This window comes from Carcharhinus amblyrhynchos, chromosome 6, assembly GCF_965287045.1.
Source record: "Carcharhinus amblyrhynchos chromosome 6, sCarAmb.v2.hapA, whole genome shotgun sequence".
Classification (NCBI taxonomy): Eukaryota; Metazoa; Chordata; class Chondrichthyes; order Carcharhiniformes; family Carcharhinidae; genus Carcharhinus; species Carcharhinus amblyrhynchos.
The window spans coordinates 55,212,132-55,237,545 of record NC_137329.1 but is presented as its reverse complement, the minus strand read 5'-3'; the positions used below and the strand labels follow the sequence as shown (position 1 = coordinate 55,237,545).

The 25,414-nt window shown below is 41.1% G+C and overlaps 1 protein-coding gene across 6 annotated transcripts in view; it reads left to right on the top strand.

The window, feature by feature from the left end:
- atg13 (ATG13 autophagy related 13 homolog (S. cerevisiae)) overlaps positions 1 to 24,003 on the top strand; it is an 87,085-nt gene extending 63,082 nt beyond the window's left edge. For 5 of the 6 annotated variants that reach the window (XM_080190486.1, XM_080190483.1, XM_080190484.1 and 2 more), the window contains 6 exons: positions 3,254 to 3,393; positions 6,761 to 6,878; positions 12,303 to 12,380; positions 14,719 to 14,832; positions 19,351 to 19,479; positions 22,391 to 24,003. In XM_080190486.1, the coding sequence (XP_080046612.1) occupies positions 3,254 to 3,393; positions 6,761 to 6,878; positions 12,303 to 12,380; positions 14,719 to 14,832; positions 19,351 to 19,479; positions 22,391 to 22,468 (657 nt within the window). In that variant the 3' untranslated portion in view covers positions 22,469 to 24,003. The remainder of the gene's footprint in view (positions 1 to 3,253; positions 3,394 to 6,760; positions 6,879 to 12,302; positions 12,381 to 14,718; positions 14,833 to 19,350; positions 19,480 to 22,390) is intronic. The other variant, XM_080190485.1, reaches the window with a different exon arrangement.
- Positions 24,004 to 25,414: the final 1,411 nt, after the last annotated feature.

Here is a 25,414-nt window from a genome sequence, read left to right as displayed (position 1 = left end):
GTGCGTGGTTAACTATTTATCCTTGAATGATACAAGGGGCCAGGTTGCATGAGTTGGATGAATTTCAGGTGGGTAAGTGCAAGAGGGAATTGAGCCCATGCTGCACTTAGACACAGATCGGGGCTGCTGAGTGCCAACGCAGGGGAAAAAGACCCATCCCACTCATTTCCTTAAATTATAGGTCCTGATTTCCAACACCCCTTCATAGGACATAATCTCAGAATAACAGGTCAGCCATTTAAGACAGATGAGGAATTTGTTCTCTCAGATGGTATTGAATCTGTGGGATTCTTTACTGCAAAGATCTGTGGAGGCTGGGTCGTTAAATGTGTTCAAGGCTGAGATGGACAGATTTTTAATCAGTGAAGGCAGGAAGGTGGAATCATAGAAACCCTACAGACCAGAAAGAGGCCATTTGGCCCATCAAGTATGCACTGACCACAACCCCACCCAGGCCCTATCCCCATATCCACCTGCTGATCCCTCTAACCTACGCAACTCAGAACACTAAGGGGCAATTTTATCATGGCCAATCAATCTAACCCGTATATCTTTGGACTGTGGGAGGCAATTGGAGGAAACCCATGCAGACATGAGGACTATGTGCAAACTCCACACAGACAGTGACCCAAGCCGGGAATCGAACCCAGGTCCCTGGAGCTGTGAAGGAGCAGTGCTAACCACTATGCTACCGTGCCACCCTGTGGAGTTGAGGATTATATCAGATTAGTCATATCTCGTTGAATAGCAAAATTGCTATTCAATTTACATACTTCTGGGGCTCCTTCGGAATAGCTTTCATAAACATAAGTATTCAGTTCCACAACAGGATTTAAAGCCCCCTGAAACATACCTGTGTCATTTCACCCCTTTTGTCGCTGTGACTTGAGCATACATTTTGCCTCACTTCTGTCTGAAGACGAATGCAGCAAAATGGGACAGGAGGATAAGTTTGTAGTTTGACATGCTACTTTTTAAAAATTAATGTTATCATTCTACAGTAGATTTTACATCAAATAAAAATCCAGTAACAGCACTTGAAATCTCTCCAGTCATCATCAACTATTGATAATTTTGAAGCTAAGATCGCCTTGCCATAATGTTTTTTGTTGTCAGAATTGACCAGTGGCCACTGCGCCTGCTACTCCTGCCTCTTTAGAAAATGTCAGTCCCCACAGTAATATTACGCTCACCCCTTGAAAACTCTTCTTCCACAGAGGATGATGATTTGAATTCCCTGCATACAGAACTCATCACTGCTTAACTACCTAAATCAGCACATCACACAATTCTCAATCACATTGAAGGGTCATCATTTTGCGCTTGAGCTACAAAGGAGCTACTAGTGTTAGTTATTCATAACAATGAAAATAACTTGCATTTATATGTTACCTTTAACATAGTAAAGCACTTCATGAGAATTTTGTCAAACAAAATGTAATACCAAGCCTGATATGGTGATGGTAAGGCAGATGTCCAAAAGCCTGGTCATAAAGGAAGAAGTGAAAATGGTAGAAAGAGTGGTGGAGAGGCGATGATGTTTAGAGAGGTGAGACCTTGGCAGCTATTATCATTCATGCCTGCTTCAAATGGTGAATCAGCCCACTGAAGATATTGCCTTCTCTGCAGTGTGTGGCAATATATATAAATGAGAAACAGATTTTAAAAAATTAGTTTCAAACTAACATTTCTTCACGTATGTTTTGGATTAGGCAGGATGGAATTGTTCTATCAAATTAATAAATTAGTCCATTTGCAATTAAAAGAATGTACATACTTCAGCGTTGTGGCATAATGTGTACTCATTCAAATAAGCCAAACAGCCCTATCTTGCTAGTGCCAAGGGCATTAATAAAAACATATAGTGCAACTTTGTTAATTGAGATGGCCATTTGCAATTTGTGCGCACAACGTATTGCCAATATGTTTTAACTGTATATATTGATATTTCAAATGTCAAATAACTAAATACAGAGTTGTTGCAGACTCGATGGGCCAGATGGCCTCTTTCTGCACTCTAGGAATCCTATGGTTATATTCACTGCATAGATTTCCCAAAATCTTGGCAGGAGTGGATAAAGATATGCATAATTGACTTCCTAAAGTCTTGTGTGCCACAGTGACTTGAATATGAAATGTTAGATGTAAACATTTCAAAATAATCAATTGGTTGACTTATGTCTACGTCCTAATTGTTCTGGACAATAAAAAACATTGTCACCAGAAAGTAACTGGAAGAATTCAGTGCCCATATGGATAGAGTCAAAGGTTTTGAGTACAATTCCTAGTTCTAATTGAGTTGGCTGTACTCACCGTATCCAAAAACTAATATATTAGAGTTTCTGGCTAACTGGCAAGGAGTACTAAATCAGCCACTTAGCCTGGGGAGCAAGCAGCTCCTGTCTTCACTTCACTGCTAAGTTTCCTGACAGCTGGAATATCTGTGCAGCGCAAGTTAATTTCAAATCAGGCACCCAGTTTTACTGTAGGAGTCCAGTTTAAATATGTTAATAAGCACCTTGCCTCTCCACAGTGGAACATTTGAACACCCCAATACTTGCAGCATAAAAATATTGTGTTGAATTGTGCACATTTGGCATTTTACACCCAACCCTTCTGCCATCCTGGGAGTTTAATATTGAGATTATGGACAGGACTTCACAGCTTTGCTGTACCCAAGACTGGAAAATCCCACCCAAAGCCAACCAACATTGCCATTTCTGCCCCTTGCCCACTCCGATTCCTGTGAAGGTGGGGCAGTAGAATTCTGGTGTATATGTTTGCAGTCTGCCCCCACCTCCCCTGTATGTTATTCCTTCCTGTTTAGATATCTTTGTGCTCCTTAGCGACTAAGAAGACGAGGTATCCCACCATTAATTGGGATTCTGTTGTTCATTAATTGAACAATGAAGTTTTCCTGCTGTTCCTCCCTGTCCTCAATTCCCTCAATATCTGCATACTGCTTCCCCTAATTATGCAACCAAAATAGAGATCCTCACTGTGAAATTAAATCCAAGATGTACCAACACACTATGACCAATTCTGCATGTTGTCATTAGTGGAATAAAGTATTCGAGGGAGAATTCAAACTTGCATACAGCTAATTGTGTGAATAATACTTATTTGTAATTCCTTATTACTACAACAGCATTGTGCTTCATTCTGATGCTCAAACAATATATTGTAACTGGAATTTAGTTAAAGCTTCCATAGTTAATGATTTGTTTTCAAATTTTGCCTATTTTTATCCTAGATGATAGTTCCAAATAAAGAAGGCGGTATACCTGTTTTGCCTCTACAGCCTGCTTCTGGTACCCAGGCTGACCATGATAAGGTCCCTCCCTGTAATTCGACAGATATGAATCAACATGTGGCAGCAACACCTTCTAGCAGGTACATTTAGAATGAGTATTCTGATTGATTGAGGAGATGCTTATAGAATTCTGCATACCTGAAATCAAATTTGTAAAGGTGCAAAACCCTGATTGAAGCTTGGCAGGCAAATCCTTGGGCCTGGATCAGTATGAAGTATATTGAGCACCTAGCTAGGGAAACTGGCTGCCTCTCTATTCCAGTTAACTAGCAGGGCCCTTCAGCTAAAGCTACTCCCAGATCAGTCCCATGAAGTAATATCACAAAATTTAAGATAACTTATTTCAAGCCAATATGAAACGGAATAACTATGATTTAGGTGTAGAGCTGCACACTTGACCTACAGATCTAGCATGATTAATTTATTCCCCACCTTACATCATTTATTTATAAATTGTTCACAATGAAAATGATTGTAAATTAATTCACAGATATTTTGATATTGTTTACAGCAGTTCAACTTTTCTTTGTTTTAACTATTTCAACGAATTGAAATGACGAGTAGCTGATTTAGAGACGGAGAGAGTGTCTGGACCATTCTATCAGATACTGTTCATGGAATATGCTTAAAAATATTTTCCTCCATATTGTTAGATAATATCTTGCATTGAGCTCTTGGTCCTTTATTGAAATGGTTACATTTGTCATAGCATCGTCACTCTGATGTACTGGTGAACCCAGATCAAATAAAGATTAAACTAAAGTGTGTTCTTTCCCTTTGTCGAGATGTGGAGATGCTGGCGTTGGACTGGGGTAAACACAGTAAGAAGGCTCACAACACCAGATTAGAATCCAATAGGTTTATTTGGTAGCAAAAGCCACTAGCTTTCGGAGAGCTGCTCTTTTGTCAGGTAAGTGGGAGTTCTGTTCACAAACACTGCATATAAAGACACAAACTGAATTTACAAAATAATGGTTTGAATGCAAGTCTTTACAGGTAATCAAGTCTTAAAGGTACAGACAATGTGAGTGGAGAGAGCGTTAAACACAGGTTAAAGAGATGTGTATTGTCTCCAGACACGACAATTAGTGAGATTTTACAAGCCTGGGCAAATCGTGGGGGTTACAGATAGTGTTAGATGAAACCAAGGTTGAGGCCATCCTCATGTGTGCAGAACTTGGCTATCATTCTCTGCTCGGTGATTTTGCGTTGTGTGTCATGAAGCCGCCTTGGAGAACGCTTACCCAAAGATCAGAGGTCGAATGTCCGTGACTGATGAAGTGTTCCCCAACAGGAAGAGAACACTCTTGCCTGGTGATTGTTGAGCAGTGTTCATTCATCCGTTGTCGTAGCGTCTGCATGGTCTCCCCAGTGTACCATGCCTCATGACATTTTTCCTGCAGTGTGTCAGGTAGACAACATTGGCCAAGTTGCAAGAGTATGTACCATGTACCTGGTGGATGGTGTTTTCATGTGAAATGATGACATCTGTGTTGATGATCTGGCATATCTTGCAGAGCTTGCAGTGACAGGGTTGTGTGGTGTCGTGGTCACTGTTCTCCTGAAGGCTGGATAGTTTGCTGTGGACAATGGTCTGTTTGAGGATATGCGGTTGTTTGAAGGCAAGAAGTGGGGGTGTGGGGATGGCCTTGGCGAGATGTTTGTTTTTATCAATGACATGTTGAAGACTCCGGAGAAGGTATCGTAGCTTCTCCGCTCCAGGGAAGTACTGGACGACGAAGGGTACTCTGTCCACCGTGTCCCGTGTTTGTCTTCTGAAGAGGTTGGTATGGTTTTTTGCATGTGGCACGTCGGAACTGTCAATCGATGAGGCGAGCATCATATCCTGTTCTTACGAGGGTGTCTTCCAGTGTTTGTAGGTGTCAGTTGCTATCGATCAACAGTTCCGGCGTGCAACATCTCACCAGGACCATCCTCACACCTCACACCTCATTTCTTGCCTTCAAACAACCGCATAACCTCAAACAGACCATTGTCTGCAGCAAACTACCCAGCCTTCAGGAGATTAGTGACCACGAAACCACACAACCCTGCCACGGCAACCTCTGCAAGACATGCCGGATCATCAACATGGATGTCATCATTTCACGTGAAAACACCATTCGCCAGGTACACGGTATATACTCTTGCAACTCAGCCAATGTTGCCTACCTGATACACTGCAGGAAAGGATGTCCTGAGGCATAGAACATTACAGCGAAGGACAGGCCCTTTGGCTGTCGATGTTGTGCCAACCTTTGAAACCATCTAACCTACACTATTCCAATATCATCCATATGTTTATCCAATGACCATTTAAATGCCCTTCATGTTGGCAATGTGCCTCATGGTACACTGGGGAGACCATGCAGACGCTATGACAGTGGACGAATGAACACCACTCGGCAATCCCCAGCAAGAGTGTTCTCTTCCTGTTGGGGAACACTTCAACAGTCATGGGCATTCGGCCTCTGATCTTCGGGTAAGCGTTCTCCAAGCAGCCTTCATGACACAAGACAACACAAAGTCGATGAGCAGAGACTGATAGCCAAGTTCTGCACACATGAGGACGGCCTCAACCTTGGTTTCATCTAACACTATCTGTAACCCCCACGACTTGCCTGGGCTTGCAAAATCTCACTAACTGTCGTGTCTGGAGACGACAGTGTCTCTTTAACCTGTGCTTAATGCTCTCTCCACTCACATTGTCTATACCTTTAAGACTTGATTACCTGTAAAGACTCGCATTCCAACCATTATTTTGTAAATTGAGTTTGTGTCTTTATATGCCCTGTTTGTGAACAAACCTCCCATTTACCTGATGAAGGAGCAGCGCTCTGAAAGCTAGTGGCTTGTGCTACCAAATAAACTTGTTGGATTTTAACCTGGTGTTGTGAGACTTCTTATTGTCTTTCCCTCTGAGCCAAAGGTAAAAGCTTTAAGGAAAGTAAATACACAGCCTCAATCTTGCCGTCTGAGTTCAAGTCTCAACTGCAGAATAACCTAAAATTGAAAGTCTGTCCAACTTGATTAGACCAATGGAAAATTGATGCTTTTATTTTGAAATACATCTATTTTAATGATGAGAGGTATTTATAATGTATTCAACAGGCAACAAGACTTGATTAGCTGTGAAGACTTGCATTCTAACCATTACGTTATAATTGAGTTTGTGTCTATATATGCCCTGTTTCTGAAACACATCCTACACTCACCTGATGAAGGAGCAGCGTTCCGAAAGCCAAATAAACCTGTTGGGCTTTAACCTAGTGTCGTGAGACTACTTACTTCAACTTGTTCAACGCCTGATCTGGTATAAGGAGGGAGTTCCAGTCACCCAAACTGAAATTTCTCAACTAGATGAACACAAGAAAAAAGCAATTACACTATTGACAAACATATTTCACACATGTATCTGATCGGTTTTCCCTCTCTTTGCTTTAAAAGTGGTGAAACAGAATTGTTATCAAAGAGCAGTGAAGGGAAAAGTGGAACGCCACAAGATGCACTAGAGACTACCTTTACCAGGAAGGTGGGAGCATTTGTTAACAAATCAGCCAATCAGGTATGATTCTAAGTAGTAGCATTTCCAGTCAAATAGTTTGTCTCTCCTGAGCACCAGATTATCAACATATTACTCTATATTAGGAATCAATCCTGTAGGTTTAAATGTTATGACATTGCTTAACCAGATAATTTATGAACTTCCCATGACTTTTTTATCTCAAATTTACATGCTCATTGTGACACAGTGGTTAGCACTGCTCCCTCACAGTGGCAGGGACCCAGGTTCAATTCTGGCCTTGGATGCCTGTCTGCATGGAGTTTGTGTGTTCTCCCCATGTCTGTGTGAGTTTCCGCCGAGTGTTCCAGTTTCCTCCCACACTCCAAAAAAGTGCAGGTTAGGTTGATTGGCCATGCTAAATTGCCCCTTGGTGCTGGGGTAATAGCAGGGTAAATACGTGGTGTTAAGGGCATAGTGTCTGGGTGGGATTGTTGTCGGTGCAGGCTCAATGGGCCAAATGCACTGGAGGATTCTATGATCAATTCTGCTGTTTTGGTCACTTTTTTCAAACCCTCCCTCTTTTTATACAAATACGTATTGAGTTGTAATGTGAAAGTTTCATCACACTGTGATCTTCAAGTGATCACTGATGTGTGAACATATGCTGCAGAAAGATACCAGCTGGTCTACCAGACATAGTCCATACTGTCATGGTGTAATTTATACGTACCATGCCCCCATCACCACTCAAGTTAACTTGGGGAAAAGGAGTTCTGGTAAATTCATCTCTGGTTCTGAAACAAGCTGCAGCAGACTACATTGACTGGAATGCATCTGTCACCTCCTGGCAAACCCCACTCCCCCACCCCATTGTATTTACATTCTATGTCCAGTTATGTTGGCCACACTCAGCAACTTGTCCAGCTCCTGTTTGAATGTTTGTAGTAAATCTGTACCATTACATTTGTTGGCAGCTTCTTTCAGAGGTCAACACAAAGAGAAATAACATGCAAACTAATTCTGTACTTATGAAACTTGTACCATGGGGTGGCATGATAGCACAGTGGTTAGCACTGCTGCCTCATAGCGCCAGGGACCTGGGTTCAATTCCTGGCTTGGGTCACTGTCTGAGTGGAGTCTGCACATTTTCCCCATGTCTGAACGGGTTTCCTCTAGGTGCTCCAGTTTCACAGTCCAAAAGATGTATTGGTTAGGTGTATTGGCCACGTGGAATTCTCACTTGGTGTACCTGAATAGGCGCTGGAGTGTGGCGACTTGGCTTTTCACAGTAACTTCATTGCAGTGTTAATGTAGGCCTACTAATAAGTAAATAAATGTCACTAATTCTGATTTATCTGGTTCAAATGACTCATCCATTTGAATGGAATCTCATCCTTACTATATTTTTAAAGACCTCAATTTATCTTTCCAAGTTCAAAACTTCAACTTTCTCTAAGCCCATCATGCTAATAAGGTTATTATCGAGTGGCATACACTGAAATTTTTCTTAGAACTCTATGTCACCTGTCATGTGAGAGGGCAAATCTGAATACAGTGTGGTAAAGTCCAGCCATTTGCAAGGGTCATGTACCTGTGAAACAGGAAGCGGCAAAATCACGAACACACTCTGAAAAGCACGTTCATTGTTTGTGAACAGGTGAACAGGATTGAAAAGCACGTTCATTGTTTGTGAACAGGCGCCAATGAGACACAATTAGATAGATAGGTTCCAGCATTGCAAGGGCACTGTTGGTTTGTGCAGTACCTGTGTACGACAGATGAGGGAGTCTCTGAGCAATACCTCTGTGAAGATTTCAAAATTGAACAGAGCATTTGCTGCAGCTGTGGACCAGGAGACTCAGACAGTTGGAATTAACCTCTCCCTTATGGCTGCATCTTTGCAGAGAAAGGGAGAAGAAAACACAGATGAGTGAATGGCCCTTATACCTCTTTATATCATCTACTAACTTGCCTATAATTCTCCAACATCTTAATTCAGATCATTGATGAACCAAAGATCATTAAGTCTTACAACAAAACTCAATATTTTTACACGAATAACTAGCCCCAGAGCACTTCAGAAGTCAAATATCAAATAAAATTTGAAGCCAAGCTACATAATGAGACATGAGGACAGGTAACCTGGTCGATGAGGTAGGGTTTAAGGAATATATTAGAGGAGGAGAGGGGTGCAACAAAGCAAAGAAGTTTAGGGAGGGAATTACAGAATTTGGTATCTCGGCAATGGAAGGCATGGTCACCAATAGTAGAGCAATTAAAATTAGGAATATGCAAGAGGCCAGAATTAGTGGAGGTCAGTTTTCAAAGGGCTAGAGGTGGTCAAAGAGATAGGGAGGGGAAATATAAATCATGGAAGGATTTATAAACAAGGGCGAAAATTTTAAAATTGAGTTGCTGTTGGACCAGGAACCAGCATAAGCCAACAAACACATAGATGATGAGTGAACAGAATTTAGTACGAGTTAAGATCCAGACAGCAGATTTTTGCATATCTATGAAAGTTGGGAAATAGGAGGCTGACCAGAAGAGCATTGGAATAGTCCATTTTTGAGGTAACAGAAGGCATCGGTGAGTTTCAGAAACATATGAGCAGTGATAGGGTTGAAGAATGTCTAAGTTACAGACATAACAGTTAGCTGTTTTGGTGATGGAGCAGATGATGTGGTTAGAAGCTCATCTTGGGATCAAGGAGAATTCAAGGATGCAAATGGTTCAATCTCAAAATGACCACACAGAGGGATGGAGTCAATTGTGAAAAAGGAGTTGGTGACAGAAAACAATGACCTTTTCAATACTTAATTGGGGAAAATTTCTGTTCATTCAACATCGGATGTCAAACAAGTGGTGTAACAAATGAGAGTGTGTGTAAGGGTCGAAAGTTCTCTGTCACCATCTCCTTTTTCACAATTGACTCCATCCCTCTGTGTGGTCATTTTGAGATTGAACCATTTGCATCCTTGAATTCTCCTTGATCCCAAGATGAGCTTCTAACCACATCATCTGCTCCATCACCAAAACAGCTAACTTATGTCTGTAACTTAGACATTCTTCAACCCTATCACTGCTCATTTGTTTCTGAAACTCACCGATGCCTTCTGTTACCTCAAAAATGGACTATTCCAATGCTCTTCTGGTCAGCCTCCTATTTCCCAACTTTCATAGATATGCAAAAATCTGCTGTCTGGATCTTAACTCGTACTAAATTCCGTTCACTCATCATCTGTGTGTTTGTTGGCTTATGCTGGTTCCTGGTGACAAGGTAAAAGCTTTGGTAACAACAGGGTACATGTGCAACCTGATATGTTTTTGCATTATGTCACTGAGAGGTTAACATATAGATAGGAAATAGGAGGGGACCAAGGATAGATCCTTGGGACACTTCAGAGGTAATGGAACAGGAATGGCAAGAGGAGACATTGCAGGTGGCCACAACAAGACAGGTAACATAGAACTAGGTAAGGGCTGCCTCTCACAATTGGATGATGAAGGAGAAATGCTAGGGGGTAAAAACAAAGGCTGCTGATGGGTCAAGAGGACAAGAAGGAACATTTTGCTGCTTTTACATAGGCTGTCATTTGTGACTTTGAGCTTTTCAGTGCTGTGTCACAAGGGACCTCCCCCGTCAGAAACAAAACCATTTAATTGCTACCTTCTGTCTACAAGATGTGACAAATACTTTATTCAACCCAAAAGCAGCCCACTAATTGCACAGTATTCAACTGTATTTAGTAGCCTTCTGTGTGGTATTACAAGAATCTATTATTACAACCCCAGTTCACTGTCTTTTTATCTGTGCTGGTTGTAACTTTCAATTCCAATAGATTTGATTTTGTAACATTCTTAAGGAGCTGCTTATCTGTTCAGATTGACTGAATGCAGTAGTGTTTGTACTGAAGATATTGAGTGTAGGGAAATTGCATTTATTGGCATTGTCATTATGGTACAGAAGGACATTAAGCCCATCAAGTCTGTGCCAGTTCTGCATGGAGCAATTCCAGTCAGTCCCACTTCTGCATTCTAGGCCCATAGTCCTGCTTATTTCTTTCAAGTACCCATCCAGTTTCCTTTTGATATCATTGATCATCTTCTTTCTCATGAGAGGCAAATTTAAGGTCATTACCACTTGCTGTGTAAAATAAGACCTTTCATGTATTTCCTTGCAGCTTTTGTCCAAAACCTTAAATGTGTTCCCTAGTCCTTGCCTACTTTATCCAAACCTATCAAAATCTTGTACAAGCCTATTAAATCTCCTCTGCCCCAAAGATAACAGCCCCATCGTCACAGACCTAAGTTTGCTACTTAAAATGATTCCCTGAAACTATTCAGGTAATATGCAATCTCTCAAAGGCTGTTCTATTCTAGCACTAGGCGCAATACTCTAGTTGTGATCTAACCAGAGTTTGATAAAGGTTCATCATAACCTCCTTGCTTGTGATTCAGTTCCTTCATTTATGCATCACCGCATCCCATAATCACTCTTCATATCTTCAGTCACCTTCAAGATCTATGCACATGCACCAGCCAGTCTCTCTATCCCTGTACTCTTTAAAATTGTGCCTTTAGTCTACATTGCCTTTCCTGATCATTTCTGCCAAAATGCATTCCCTCACACTCCTCTGCATTCAAATCCATCTGACATTTATTTGCCTGCCCATTCTGTGAGCTTTTCTATGTTCTTTTACAGTTGATTGATGTCATCTTCATTGTTTGCAACTCTTCCAAGTTTGGTATCATTGGCAAATTTGGAAATGTTACTATGTTCCAAAATTAAAACAAAAACTGAGGTCCTGACCCACTGGGAACACCACTATCTTTCGTCGTCCAGACTGAAAAATAACTATTTACCACGACTTGCTGTTTTCTGCCCTTAAGCCAATTTTGCCAATTACCCTCCAATCCATGAGACACAATTGCATTAATCTGCCTTTTATGTGCTTTCTCTCCATTGCATTTCTTTAATCAACTTTTGCTGTTACTACAAAAATATCAGCTAGATTAGCCAAACACCATGTACCTTTCGTAATCCATGCTGGCTCTCCTTAATTAACTCAAATTGATCCAAGTGCCTGTTGATTTTGCCCTGCCACCATCTTGAATGAGGATGCTGCTCCCCAGATCTTTGGTTTTCCCTCTGTATTTAGGAAAAACTGGAAGCTTATGGTAAGCCCTTCTATTTCCTCAACCTCCACTTCCTTAAGCAACTTGGAATGTAAATCATCTGGAGCAGGTGACTACCCACTCTGAGCCTTTTCAGCACCTCTTACCTCATGATTTTATTCGATCTATTACCTTTAGCATGTTAGCATAAAGCTTTGTTGAGTAATTTGCCTCACAGTCAGGTGATATTTGACATCGATAAAAATGTGGATTATAACATTCATTATATATTTTTGTTACTTTCCTGCATTAAATTACTAAATTTATTCTTCAAACAAATCCAATTCTGTGTCCAATTTTCTACAGGTCATTGCTGCCAATATGGATTTACCATTTGCTGTTTTTGCACCAAAAATTGTTGAATCTGAGGACACAGATGTCATGGTGAGTCTGACTGAGGAAATTAATGGCCCATCTTAGGAAACTGGAACATACGAGCAGGCATAGTTTTTTTTTCCCACCATTCAGTTAGATATTGTCTGATTATTTACCTCAACGCACCTTTTTGCACTGTTCCTATATCCTTTGATCTCATTAGTATCCAGAAATCCCACAGCCCACTGAGTGGAAAATTCCAAAGATTCACCACCCTCTTGAGAAATTCTTCCTAATCTCCGTCTCAAGTGGTCTGTCCCTTATTCTGAGACAGTGTCCCTTGGTTCAAGACTCACCAACCAGAAGAAACGTCTTTTCTATAGTTACGCCCTGTAAAAATTTTGTAAGTTTCAGAAAGAATTTAAAGTGACTTTGGTGTCTACATTGTATTTTGTTAACATGGTGGAAAAAATATCACCTTGAAAATGAAACCAGCTAATTAGTTTTTTAAAGTTTATTCTTTCATGGGATGTAAGTATCACAAACAAGGCTAACGCTTGTTGCCCATTTAATTGCTCTTGAACTGAGTGGCTTGCTAGGCTATTTCTGAGAGGATTAAGAGCCAATCTCACTGCTGTGAATCACCAAGATGGCAGACTTCGTTCCCTAAAGGAAGCTAAAGAATCAGATTGTTTTTTAGGGCAAACAAGTGATGGTGACCATCACTTGTCAGATAATGTAAATCGTGCATTTAATAAGATCAGAGACCATGGGGAGTGACATAGTCTAAAGGACTAATGTTAAATATGTAAATAAATAGTCTACATCAGTGTTATATGATCACATGACAACAGAGTTTGCAGAGAGATATGAAGTCATGTGCTAAGTCATGTACATAGTTGAATGTTCAAAAAAAGGTAAAGTTTACCAACAACCTCCAGCAGTCTATCAATCCTTACCAAGGACAATGTCACCCAAAACCCGCAACGATATAGCAAGATTACTGAGACCACAATTTAATTCCAGAATTATTAATTTAGTTTAAATTTCACCAGCTACCATGATGTGATTTGAGCTTGTGTTCCCAGAGCATTCACCCAAGCCTCTGGATTAATAGTCCAGTGATATCACAATAAGTCACCATCTTCCCAATTGCTATTGCCTGGTCAAACCAGTGAGCAAAGGCTTCAGTTTAGGTCACGAATGTGATTACCTCCCAGGTCACAATAGCAAATGTCTAGTGGCTTGCAGACTTAGATTCACTGGGACCTACCTAAATTACGATCAATCCTTTCTAACTTTGCATTTTGTTTACTTTCTGACCTACGTATAAACACTTTGGGGGCAGTCTTACCAGAAGAATTCTAAGTCCAGGATTGGTGTGTAAACAGGAGAGTTTCTGATCCGTTATTTGGTCGAGTTTAAATCTGCAATCCTATGCATCTAGATGAAAAAAATCCTTAGAAACAGTTTCTCATCTGTTGGGGGAGGGGGTGGAGCTTAAATCACCCAAACACTGGCTGAGAGCAGCAGAGGGTGGACAAAATTGCACATATGCAGGTCCCTAGCAGCAGAGGCCTGTCACTCAGCCTCTGCTACTCTCCGGGCAAACTCAATGGCCTCCCATTCTACTGGTGAGGCCACCATGGCTGATCTTCGTTGCTGGGGACTAGCTGTGATTCTCGCCAGACAGAACTTCTCCTGGCAAGGCTACAGAGGCAAGTGAGCCCAGATGATACTGTCCTGGGCTCATTAAATCTATGCAGAATAAGATTTAAATATTATTTAAATAAATTATTCAGCTGCATGCCGGAAATGGACGCAAAACTTTTCACATCGGATATCCCGTGTTGTTAAGATCGTAAGAGGCCAGAAATGGGGCATGAACCTAATTTCTTGGCTCTCATGCAATCTTTCTGTTTTGCTCTGTGCATTGGCCAGTAGGGCGCAACAGTGAGATCGCCTCCTTCAAGTCAACAAAACAAGGAATGCTTCCTCTGCAACTGCCTCAAGCCAGTGCTGTTAGAATATAGTTTTGTCTTACCAAAATGTTTCACTATAACTTAAGTTTGCAACTAAATGCAAGAAATCTTCCAGTATGCCATGTTATTACTGTAAGGGTGTACAAGCTGTTCCCAGACCTCTTCTTGTGGTGTAGTGTCTTTTGCTGTCTGGAGAAGTGTCCTCAACTACTGCTGTCCACAATCTCCTGAAAATCAGATATGAAATCTAGCATTCACTACATGCCAAGTAATAACCATGCCCACATGGTGTCAATCAGATGCAGCATCTTAATGTCCCATCTGGCTGTCACCCAGGTTTTTAGTTTTGTTGGACAATTTGCCTAAATGCTACTGATAATCTATTATATCTAAGTTGGTGGTATCTTTCCATTTTGTTAATTCAGGTAAATCCACCTGATTCCCCTACCCCAGAATCACCTCTGCATGCCAGTCTTCATTCAGACCAGTCCAGTGGGAGCAGTGGCCTCACACAGGATGAATTTGTTATGGTGGAACTAGTAAGTCATTTACATATGGCATTTTGGGGAACTGTTGTTAATAATTCATTTTATATTACACGTCACATTACCCACATTGTAAAATTATATGAATATTTCTGCACGTGTTAAATTTTGAGCCTTCTGAGAATTATACAACAAGAAAGAAAGTCATTTGGCCCATCATGCCTGAATCAATAAAAATGTTTTTGTTATTTTTGTTTTAATATTTGTGGTTCTATATTGTTTTCACTGATGCAACATCATCTGTGAGAAAGCAATAAACCAAAAAAAAGGAATGCCTATTCCTTCAGTGATTTATCCAGTGAGGTCAGAAGGATCTCAAGTTTGATTCCCAATTCTTAAGTGACATGATAGGGGCACTTAATTTACCTCTTGTGTTGGGGAGGTAAATGAGCTGTGGTTCTGGTTCCTGATTACTATCCAGTGTCCCTGCTGAAATTGTGCAACCATGAGAGTTCAGCCAAGAGCCAGACTAGGTATATCTGTGATTCACTGTGGGATTGAATAAATGACAAATAAGTGATCACCACTACTGGAGAGCATCCTGTATCCATAGAACCATGCCCTGGCAAGAAATCAGTACCTTGAGATAACGTGACAAATAAGAAAGTGAGTTTTTACAAAATGGGCAAGTGGTAAGGTATCGGCTTTGTGGATACTCAATCATTGCTGCACATACATAAGTTGATCAGATGGATGCCTTACCGATGGTTTAAAGTGTCCATCTAGTTAATGAACCTTTGAATAAAATTTTCAACACCCACCTTCCCAGAGAATGTTTATTATCAATTGCCATCTTTCCCTCTTAACACGCCTAAGATTGAAACTTGTCTAATTGAGAATTACAAGCTAAAATTCCATCCTATCCTGACATTCCATGATGCTTTGTATTGAAAGTACTACTTAAGCTATACAGATTTTTGATATCTCTTGTAACGTATTCTGATCAGATTGAGAAACGTGAAAGAGATTAAAAACTTTAAAAAGCATGTGCTGTTCAACACAATAGATTTGTTCTTTACACAGACATTGTAAATGACCATGTATGCACTGTACATTCTAGTTAATCTTCTGAATGAAACTTTTGCACAGATGCTCCCTGAATCTCAAAATGTACCAAGATCAACACAAAGAGATGTTCCTGGCCTCCACAGCCTATAGCATTCCTCACATTAAAAAATACAGAAGTAAAGGAATAAATCAGTGTAGAAAATTGGGAAGGCAAAAGCAGTCATAGCGGAGTTTTTAAAAAGCTATGAAAGCAGAACAAAAAGTTTATTTTAAATCGTAGAAATGGATTAGAGTGTAGAGTTTTTTTTAAGCTCTGGATCTTAAATATTGGAAGAGCTTCTTTGTATTTATTTTCCCATCTCTTCATAATCTTAAACACCTCTATTGATTCACCCCTTAAAGCTCCTCTGTTCTGCTTAAAACACAACCTATTTTCGAAGCATTCTTTTGTAATTATGTTTTCTTTTATCAGCCTGCATCCGAACAAATCTGTGCTGTGCCCTCTGTATTTTTTCACCTCATTTCTATAGTTTGGAGACTAAAGCTACAGATAATACATAAAGGTTTATGTAGATGAACCATTACTCCTCACATGTAGGCCAGATCAGGTAAGGACAGCAGACTTCCTTCCCTAAAGGACATTAGATGGGTTTTTTCCAACAACAATTTCATAATTTCAGATATTTTTATATTGAATTCAATACCTCTTACTGTAAAACCTAAAATGTCATTTTTTTTTCCTACTTGATTTATTCACTTGAGATGCTGCTTTTGATGTTTTGTGAACTTGAATTCAAATCAGGTTCACAGCACCTTCCACAGTACGTATCAAGTACTCTTCCTCAGCACTTATCATTTCCCTGGTGGAATTTATTATCATTAACATTTTTATTTTTTAACCAAAATGTCACATGTATTGTCATTGGATACCGTTGGGTTGAGGGGGAATTGATGGCTTAGTGATCACTATAGTACTAATGCAGAAACTCAGCTATCGTTCTGGGGACCTGGGTGGAATTTGAATTCAATATAAAAATATCTGGAATTACGAAACTGTTGTCGGGAAAAACCCATCTAATGTCCTTTAGGGAAGGAAATCTGTCGTCCTTACCTGATCTGGCCTACATGTGACTCCAGAGCCACAGCAATGTGGTTGACTCTCAACTGCCTTCTGAACTGAATGATAAAACAGCTCTGTCGACCCTCAAAGCCCTCCTTATTAACATCTGGGGGCTCGTGCCAAATTGAGAGAGCTGTCTCACAGAATAGTGAAGCAATAGCCTGACACATCATTCTCATAGAATCGTACCTCACAGATAATATCCCAGACACCACCATTACCATTCCTGGATATGTCCTGTCCCACCGGCAGAACAAATCCAGCAGAGGCAGTGGCACAGTGGTATACAGTTGCCCTGAGAGTCTTCAAGTTTGACTCTGGACCCCATGAAGTCTCATGGCTTCAGGTTAAACATTGGCAAGGAAAACTCTTCCTGGTTACCACATACCAACCTCCTTTGAATGATGAATCAATTGAACAAAACTTGGAGAAAGCACTGAGGGTGGCAAGGGTGCAAAATGTATTCTGGGTGGGGGGTTTTCAATGTCCACCACCAAGAGTGGCTCAGCAGCAGCACTACTGATTGAACTGGGTGGGTCCTAAAGAATAGAACTGCTAGATTGGGTCTGCAGCAGGTAGTGAAGGAAAAAGGAGGGAAAAACATACTTGACTTCATCCTTACCAATCTGCCAACTGCAGATGCATTTGTCCACAACAATGTTGGTAAGACTGACCACCACATAGTCCTTGTGGAGACAAAGTCTTGCCCATTGAGAATGACCTCCATCATTGTTGTGTGCACTATCACCATGTTTACGCAAGGATATTTTGGCCTTGGAGGGAGTGCAGAGGAGGTTTACTAGGCTGATGCCGGAGTTGAGGGGGTTGAACTATGAGAAGAGGCTGAATAAACTAGGCTTGTACTTGTTAGAGTTTAGAAGAATGAGGGAGATCTCATTGAGACATATAAGATGATGAATGGGATGGATAGGATAGAGGTGGAGAGACTCTTCCCGCTCAGAAAGGACAGTAGGACTAGGGGGCACAGCCTCAAGATAAAGGCGGGGGGCGGTTTAGAACGGAGTTGAGGAAGAATTTCTTCACTCAAAGGGTGGTGAATCTCTGGAATTCTCTGCCTGTTGAAGTGGTGGAGGCTACCTCGCTAAATATTTTTAAGAAGCAGGTTGATGGGTTTTTCATAAGAGAGGGGATTAAGGGTTATGGGGAGAGGGCGGGAATGTGGAACTGAGCCACGACAGATCAGCCATGATCTTATTGAATGGCGGGGCAGGCTCGACGGGCTAGATGGCCTACTCCTGCTCCTATTTCTTATGTTCTTATGTAAATGAGACAGAATTTAAACAGATCTAGCAATTCAAGACTGGGCATCCATGCGGCACTGTGGGCTAGCAAAGGCAGCAGAACTGTACTCCAGCACAGTCTGCAACCTAATGGCGCAGGATATCCTCCACTCAACCATTACCATCAAACCAGGGGATTAACACTGGTTCAGTGGAGAATGTAGGAAGGCATGCCAGGCACAGCACCAGGCATACCTAAAGATGAGATGTCAACCTAGTAAAGCTATTAAACAGACTGCTTGCATGTTAAAGAGCATAAACAGCATGTGATAGACAGAGCTAAGCGATCCCACAACCAATGGATCATATTCAAACTTTGCAGTCCTGCCACATCCAGTCATGAACAGTGGTGAGCAATTGAGCAACTCACTGGAGGAGAGGCCCCACAAACATTACCATACTCAGTGAAGGAGGAGCCCAGCACATCAGTGCAAAAGATAAGGCTGAAGTATTCACAGCAATCTTTAGGCAGAAGTGCCGAATGGATGATCCATCTTGGCCTCCTCCAGTAGTCCCCAGCATCACAGATGCCAGTCTCCAGCCAATTCGATTCACTCCATGTTAAAGCCACATGTTGGGAACTTAGAATTTTTGGGAGAATCCCGGCTTGTGTAATCTTATAATGCAACTCCTAAATGGTGGAAACATCGTTAAAGTAGATAGCCCATTAAAGAAGTAGATGCTTTCTGCATCCAGTATTGTTTATTGGCTACCTCAGAAAAGTAAGACCGTACCCAGACCATCACTGATTAACATCAGTTTTTTAAATGTACTTTCCATTTAAAATATAAAATAATATAATAGTACTGTTTCTGTTCTTCACATTTTGAGCTGCATTTATATCACTCTCCATCCAATCGGCTGTAATCAAAGACTACACCTTAAATGTTGATCTGTGTGTCTCTTATCAAAAGCTTACCAAACTATTGTTTACCAATAATTTCTCATTTCATACTTGTCTCTGCTGATGCTGTATTCCCAGATGAAGTTAAGTAGCCAGTTTATGTTCATATCATTTTACATTTAACATGTTTAAATTATGAAGCTAAATGCAACATTTTTCTCTTCTCATCTGTGGTTTAGAAGCCAGCCTTTTCCAAGGATGATTTCCTACCTATGGACCTGGGCACATTTTATAGGGAATTTCAAAATCCTCCTCAATTGAGCAGTCTCTCCATTGACATCAGTGCTCAATCAATGGCCGAGGACCTGGTAAGAACATACTTATGGACTTGTTATATGAATATATAAATCATTTGCATATATAGTGCAAAATCTGGAGAACAGGACTGAAACCATAACAGTTCCTTACTTTGGCCAATTGCCATTTGGTTGTAGTTTGATAAACCATAAATATGTGCTCACCTCTCCTCATTGTATCACATCTGTAATATCATAATTGTAATTCTCTTACCTATTGGAGAGGAGGGAGGAGGCAGCAAGTATTCCCAAGTACATATAGTTTATTGAGTCAGAGCATAGAGCCAAAATGACTGACCTTCCCAAGAATGTAAAACCATCAGCATTTTAATGATGCAGTATTTTGCATTAGCCTGTTCTTTTGTAAATTCATAAAATAAAAACAGAAGGTGCTAGAAAATCTCAGGTCAGGCAGCATCTCTGGAGACACAAACAGAGTTAACATTTTGAGTTCAATATGATTCTTCTTCGGAACTCAAGTAGAGTCAAGTGTTTTAGATTACTTGTGGTGGAATTAATGTGTTCCAGGTTGCAATGTTGCTTCAACTTCCTAATTTCACTTTCCACTTTCTCCTCTTGTGCGCAGTTCTTTTAAGATAGGGCAGCATTATTGTTTAGGCAATGGAGTTCACCACCATGTCAGTTTGGAGGAGATGCACTTGGAGAGATGATTCCCCTGCCTATTTCCTCCGTTTCTCTCCACCATCCCTGCCCCACTTTCCCTACGTACAGTTAATTGACTTACTATCATCTGACACATTTTTGAATCACAAAACTCAAACATGGCCATTTACTGTGATGAGGGTGACTGGCATACATGAAACTTGACCCTAAAGGGGAAGTGATCACCCTAGCTGATGTACTGAGATGCTTGTCTCATTAAAGAAGAAATAGCAGGACACCTGGAAAAGAATGGTTCGATCAAGCAGACGCAGCATGGATTCATGAAGGGAAAGTCGTTTTAACAAATTTACTGGATTTTTATGAAGATGTGACTAGTGCGGTTGACAGAGGGGAACCAGTGGATGTGCTTTTAGATTTCCAGAAGGCGTTCGATAAGGTTGCTGCAGAAGATTAGGGTACACGGAGTTGGGGGTAGAGTGTTCGCGTGGATTGAAGATTGGCTATCTAACAGGAAGCAGAAAGTTGGAATAAATGGGTGCTTTTCCGGTTGGCAGTTGGTGACTAGTGGTGTGCCGCAGGGATCGGTGCTGGTACCTCAACTGTTTACTAGATACATAGATGATCTGGAGGAGGGGGCTGAGTGTAGGGTAATAAAATTTGCTGATGACACGAAGATGAGTGGGAAAGCGAATTGCGTGGAGGACGCGGAAAGTCTTCAGAGAGATTTGGATAGGCTGAGTGAGTGGGCGAGGATCTGGCAGATGGAGTATAACGTTGGCAAATGTGAGGCTATCCACTTGAAAGAAATAATAGTAAAATGGAATATTATTTAAGTGCTAAAAATTACAACATGCTATCATGCAGAGGGACCTGGGGGTCCTTATGCATGAATCGCAAAACCTCAGTCTGCAGGTGCAGCAGGTGATCAAGGCGGCAAATGGAATGTTGGCCTTTACCACAAGGGGGATAGAATATAAAAGCAGGGAGGTCTTGCTGCAACTGTATAAGGTGCTGGTGAGGCTGCAACTAGAGTACTGTGTGCAATTTTGGTCCCCTTATTTGCGAAAGGATATATTGGCCTTGGAGGGAGTACAGAGAAGGTTCACCAGGTTAGTACCGGAGATGAGGGGGTTTAGCTTATGAGGAGAGATTGAGCAGATTGGGCCTGTACTCGTTGGAATTTAGAAGGCTGAGGGTTGATCTTATAGAGACATAAGATAATGAAGGGGCTAGATAGGGTAGAGGTAGAGAGATTCTTTCCACTTAAAAAGGAAACCAGAACTAGAGTGCACAGCCTCAAAATAAGGGGGGTGGGGGTGGGGTTAGTTTAGAATAGAGTTGAGGAGGAACTTCTTCTCTGAGGGTAGTGAATCTCTGGAATTCTCTGCCCATTGAAGTGGTGGAGGCTACCTCGTTGAATATGTTTAAGTCACATAGATTTCTGATTGATAAGGGAATTAAGGGTTATGGGGAGGAGGCAGGTAAGTGGAACTGATCCACTTCAGATCAGCCATGATCTTATTGAATGGTGGGGCAGGCTCGAAGGGCTAGATGGCCTACTCCTGCTTCTATTTCTTATGTTCTGGGGTGAATTTATTAGCTGCCTGGGCTGATAAATTCAATTTGGTCAGTAGGAGAGTGCCTATAGAAAAACATAACAGAACTGGGGTGGGACAGGGGTAGGTCCTTTGAAAAGGATTCGTGAAAGAAAAAAAGAATTGCATGTGTGCCCATTCGTGAGAATAGGAGCAACCCTGCTCAGAGCAGCCATTTTTTTGTGTGTGAGCTTGAATGAGAAATGGACAGTTGAGTATGGTATCAGACATTTGCTGATGCTTGTGAGCTGCATCAAAGTAGGTATCAACGTCTTTAGGAGGGGAGCATTAAAGATGGTGAATCAGGTGAATGGACAAAAGGGATAACATACGAAATTCTTGAATTGCAACTGACTGTTTAAAGGAACATTTTCCAGAAGGAACACAAGAAAATTATTCAACATTTATTTTGATATTTAAGGTAGTTTTTTTAATGTAGAAAGCCATTTTTGATCAATTCAAAATACATGAATATCTGTTGAACAGACTTTGAGATGTTAAAATATGGTTTATCGGGGTTTGCCATGGACCAAAGGAAACTGCAAGGAAGTGCTGATTAAAATGGCACTTCAAAAGTCTCATAAAATTTTTAACATCCACCTGACTCATCAGGACAGGTGGATGAGGTCTTAGTTTAACGTCAGCTGAAGAACAATGATTTCAACTCTCTGAAACGTTTCATTCATTTTATCTCTTTGCCCCAGGATTCCTTGCCTGAGAAGCTAGCAATCTATGAGAAGAACATGGAAGAGTTTGATGCCTTTGTAGATACTCTGCAGTAACCATCAACAGTATCTTATCCTGCTTCAGGAACTATCCTGCAGCAAGTATCGAAGTTGAAAGTTGTTTTTCTTCTGCTATAAATAAATGTATATATTTTTAGAAGTACAGAATCCCCTTATTTCTATTAGATGTTCTATCTGCAAACTATAAGTACATTTTCTAGTTGTACTCACTGATTTGCTGATGTAATTGACAAGTGAGAGTCTACCTTAATTTACTGTACACAACTGTGTAAATATCTTGTAAAGCCAAGCAATATTTAATCACTGCATTTGTTTATATTGAACTGGGAGATTTTGTGTTTTTCTTGCAAGCCTGGTTGTATTCAAAGGATGGATTGTAATTTAAGGTACAGCATGTCGTTTCTGACCTTGTAATTTGTAGCTTGTCACTTCACTGTAGAAAAATAAAAGACAAAATGCAGCTGGGGCGAGTGCCAGCTTGGACCTCTTGGTGATAAAGGTGTAAATGTATTTCCTGTTTAGAATCAAAAATATTATAATGAACTTTTCCCTGTTGCTGCACTAATGTAAGCTAAAAAATCAAGAAATACTTGCACATGTTTTACACTTGTCACTGAAATGTCAAGATGGACATGAACATACGAACAAGAAGCAGGAGTGGGTCATTCAGCCCCTCAAGTCTGCTGTGCCATTCAATAAGATCATGGCTGACCTGATAGTAAACTCGAATCCGCATCCTGCCTCCTCTCGATAACCTATCACCCCCTTGCTTACCAAGAATCTACCCACCTCTGCCTTAGGAATATTCAAAAACTCTGTTTGCACTTCCTTTTAAGGAGGAAAGTTCCAAAGACTCACGACCCACTGAGAAAGAATGTCACCTCATCTCTGTTTTAAATGGGCAACCCCTTATGTTTAAACAGTGACCCTTAGTTCTAGATTCTCCCACTAGAGGAAACATTCTCTTCATATTCACTGTGTCAAGATCCCTCATACTCTACTAAACTGTAGTGGGTACAAGTATAGCCCGGCCAATCTTTCGTAGAATGATAGAATCTTGCAATGCAGGAGGAAGCAATTAGGCCCATTGGGTCTGCACTGACCACAATCCCACCCAGCCCCATCCCCATAACCCTATGTATTTACCCTAGCTAGTCCCACTGACACTAAGGGCAGTTTAGCATAGTTAATGCACCTAACCTACACATCTTTGGAGAGTGGGAGAAAACCGAAGCATCTGGAGGCAATCCACACAGGCACGGGGAGAACGTGCAAACCCCACACAGACACTGACCCGAAGCCAGAATTGAACCTGGGTCTCTAACATTGTGAGGCAGCGGTGCTCACCACTGTGCCACCTTGCCCCCTTATTACACTACTTGTCCATTCCTTGTGTTAGTCTGGTAAACCTTCTCTGAACTGTTTCAAGTGCATTTACATTGTTCCTCAAATAAGGCGACCTATACTGTGCTGATTACTCCAGATATGGTCTCACTAGTGCTCTGTATAACAAACTTATTTCCCTACTTTTGTATTCCATTCCTCTCGCAATAAATTATAACATTTTATAAGCTTTCCTAATTACTTGCTGTACCTGCATACTAGCCTTTTGCAATTCGAGCACTAGGACATCCAAATCTCTGCATCTGAGCTCTGCAATCTCTCACCATTTAGATTTTTCATCTAAAGCTGCTTTTTTGTTCTTCTTGCCAAAATAGACAATCTCATAATTTCCCTTGTGTTACTCCAGTTGCCAGATCTTTGCCCACTCTGTTAACTTTTCTATATATTTTTGCAGTTCCCTTGTCTCCATTTCATAACTTACTTTTTTACTTTGTGTCATCAGTAGATTTGGCAACCATCCCCATTTATCCAAACCATTTATATAAATTGTAAACAGTTGAGGTCCCAACACTTTTTGCCAACGTGAAAAGTCCATCAGGACCTGGACTTTGTCAGCCCAGGCTCAACAATTTACTCAGTATCAGGTAAGATAAAGTGGCCATAGCCTCAGAAGACCATAGGCTGTCTCCCTTTGGAGGATCACCACAGCTCAAGTGAGGGGCAAAGTTGAGGAGGTGGGGCTTTCATGAACAACCTCAGCCACTACAGGAATTGAACCCGCACTGATGGTGCTGTTTCACCTCACAAACCAACCATCCAATCAACTGAGCTAACGGACCCCCATACCACTTCTGTGGTGATTGTAATTTCCTGGAGCTCCTCCTTCCCTTCAATTTTCCTGGTTTGTAGCTGCTTCTGTGATGTTACTTGTTTTGTCTGTAGTGAAGGCTGATGCAAAATACCTATTCAATTCATCTGCCATCTTATATAATCACTGGAATCCTACAGTGCAGGAGGAGGCCATTCAGCTCATCAAGTCTGCACCAACCATAATCCCACCCAAGCCCTATCCTCATAACCCCATGCATTCACACTGGCTAGTTTCCCTGACAGTAAGGAGCAATTTAGCATATCAATCCACCTTACCTGCACATCTTTGGACTGTGGAAGAAAATTGGAGCACCCAGAGGAAACCCACACAGACATGGAGAGAATGTGCAAACTCCACACAGGCAGTGACCCAAGCTGGGAATCAAATCTGGGTCCCTGGCACTGAGAGGCAGCAGTGCTAACCACCGTGCCTCCTTGTTCTCCACTATGAATTTTCCAGACTCACTTTATATAGGGCCAACTCCCACTTTAAGTTTCTTTTTAAATTATTTATGAAAACTCTTACTATCTTATTACTATTTGATCAGCGCAACTTGTGGGCCGAAGGGCCTTTTTGTGCTGTAGTTTTTCTATGTTCTTTGTACTAGCTAGTCTTGTACTGTATTTTACCCTCATTAATCTTTTCATCATCTATTGCTGGTCCTTATATTCTGTCCAATCTACTGACCTTTCACCTGTCTTTGCGCAATTATATGCTTTTTCTTAAAGTTTGAAGCTATTTTTAACCCTTCCAGTTCACCACGGATG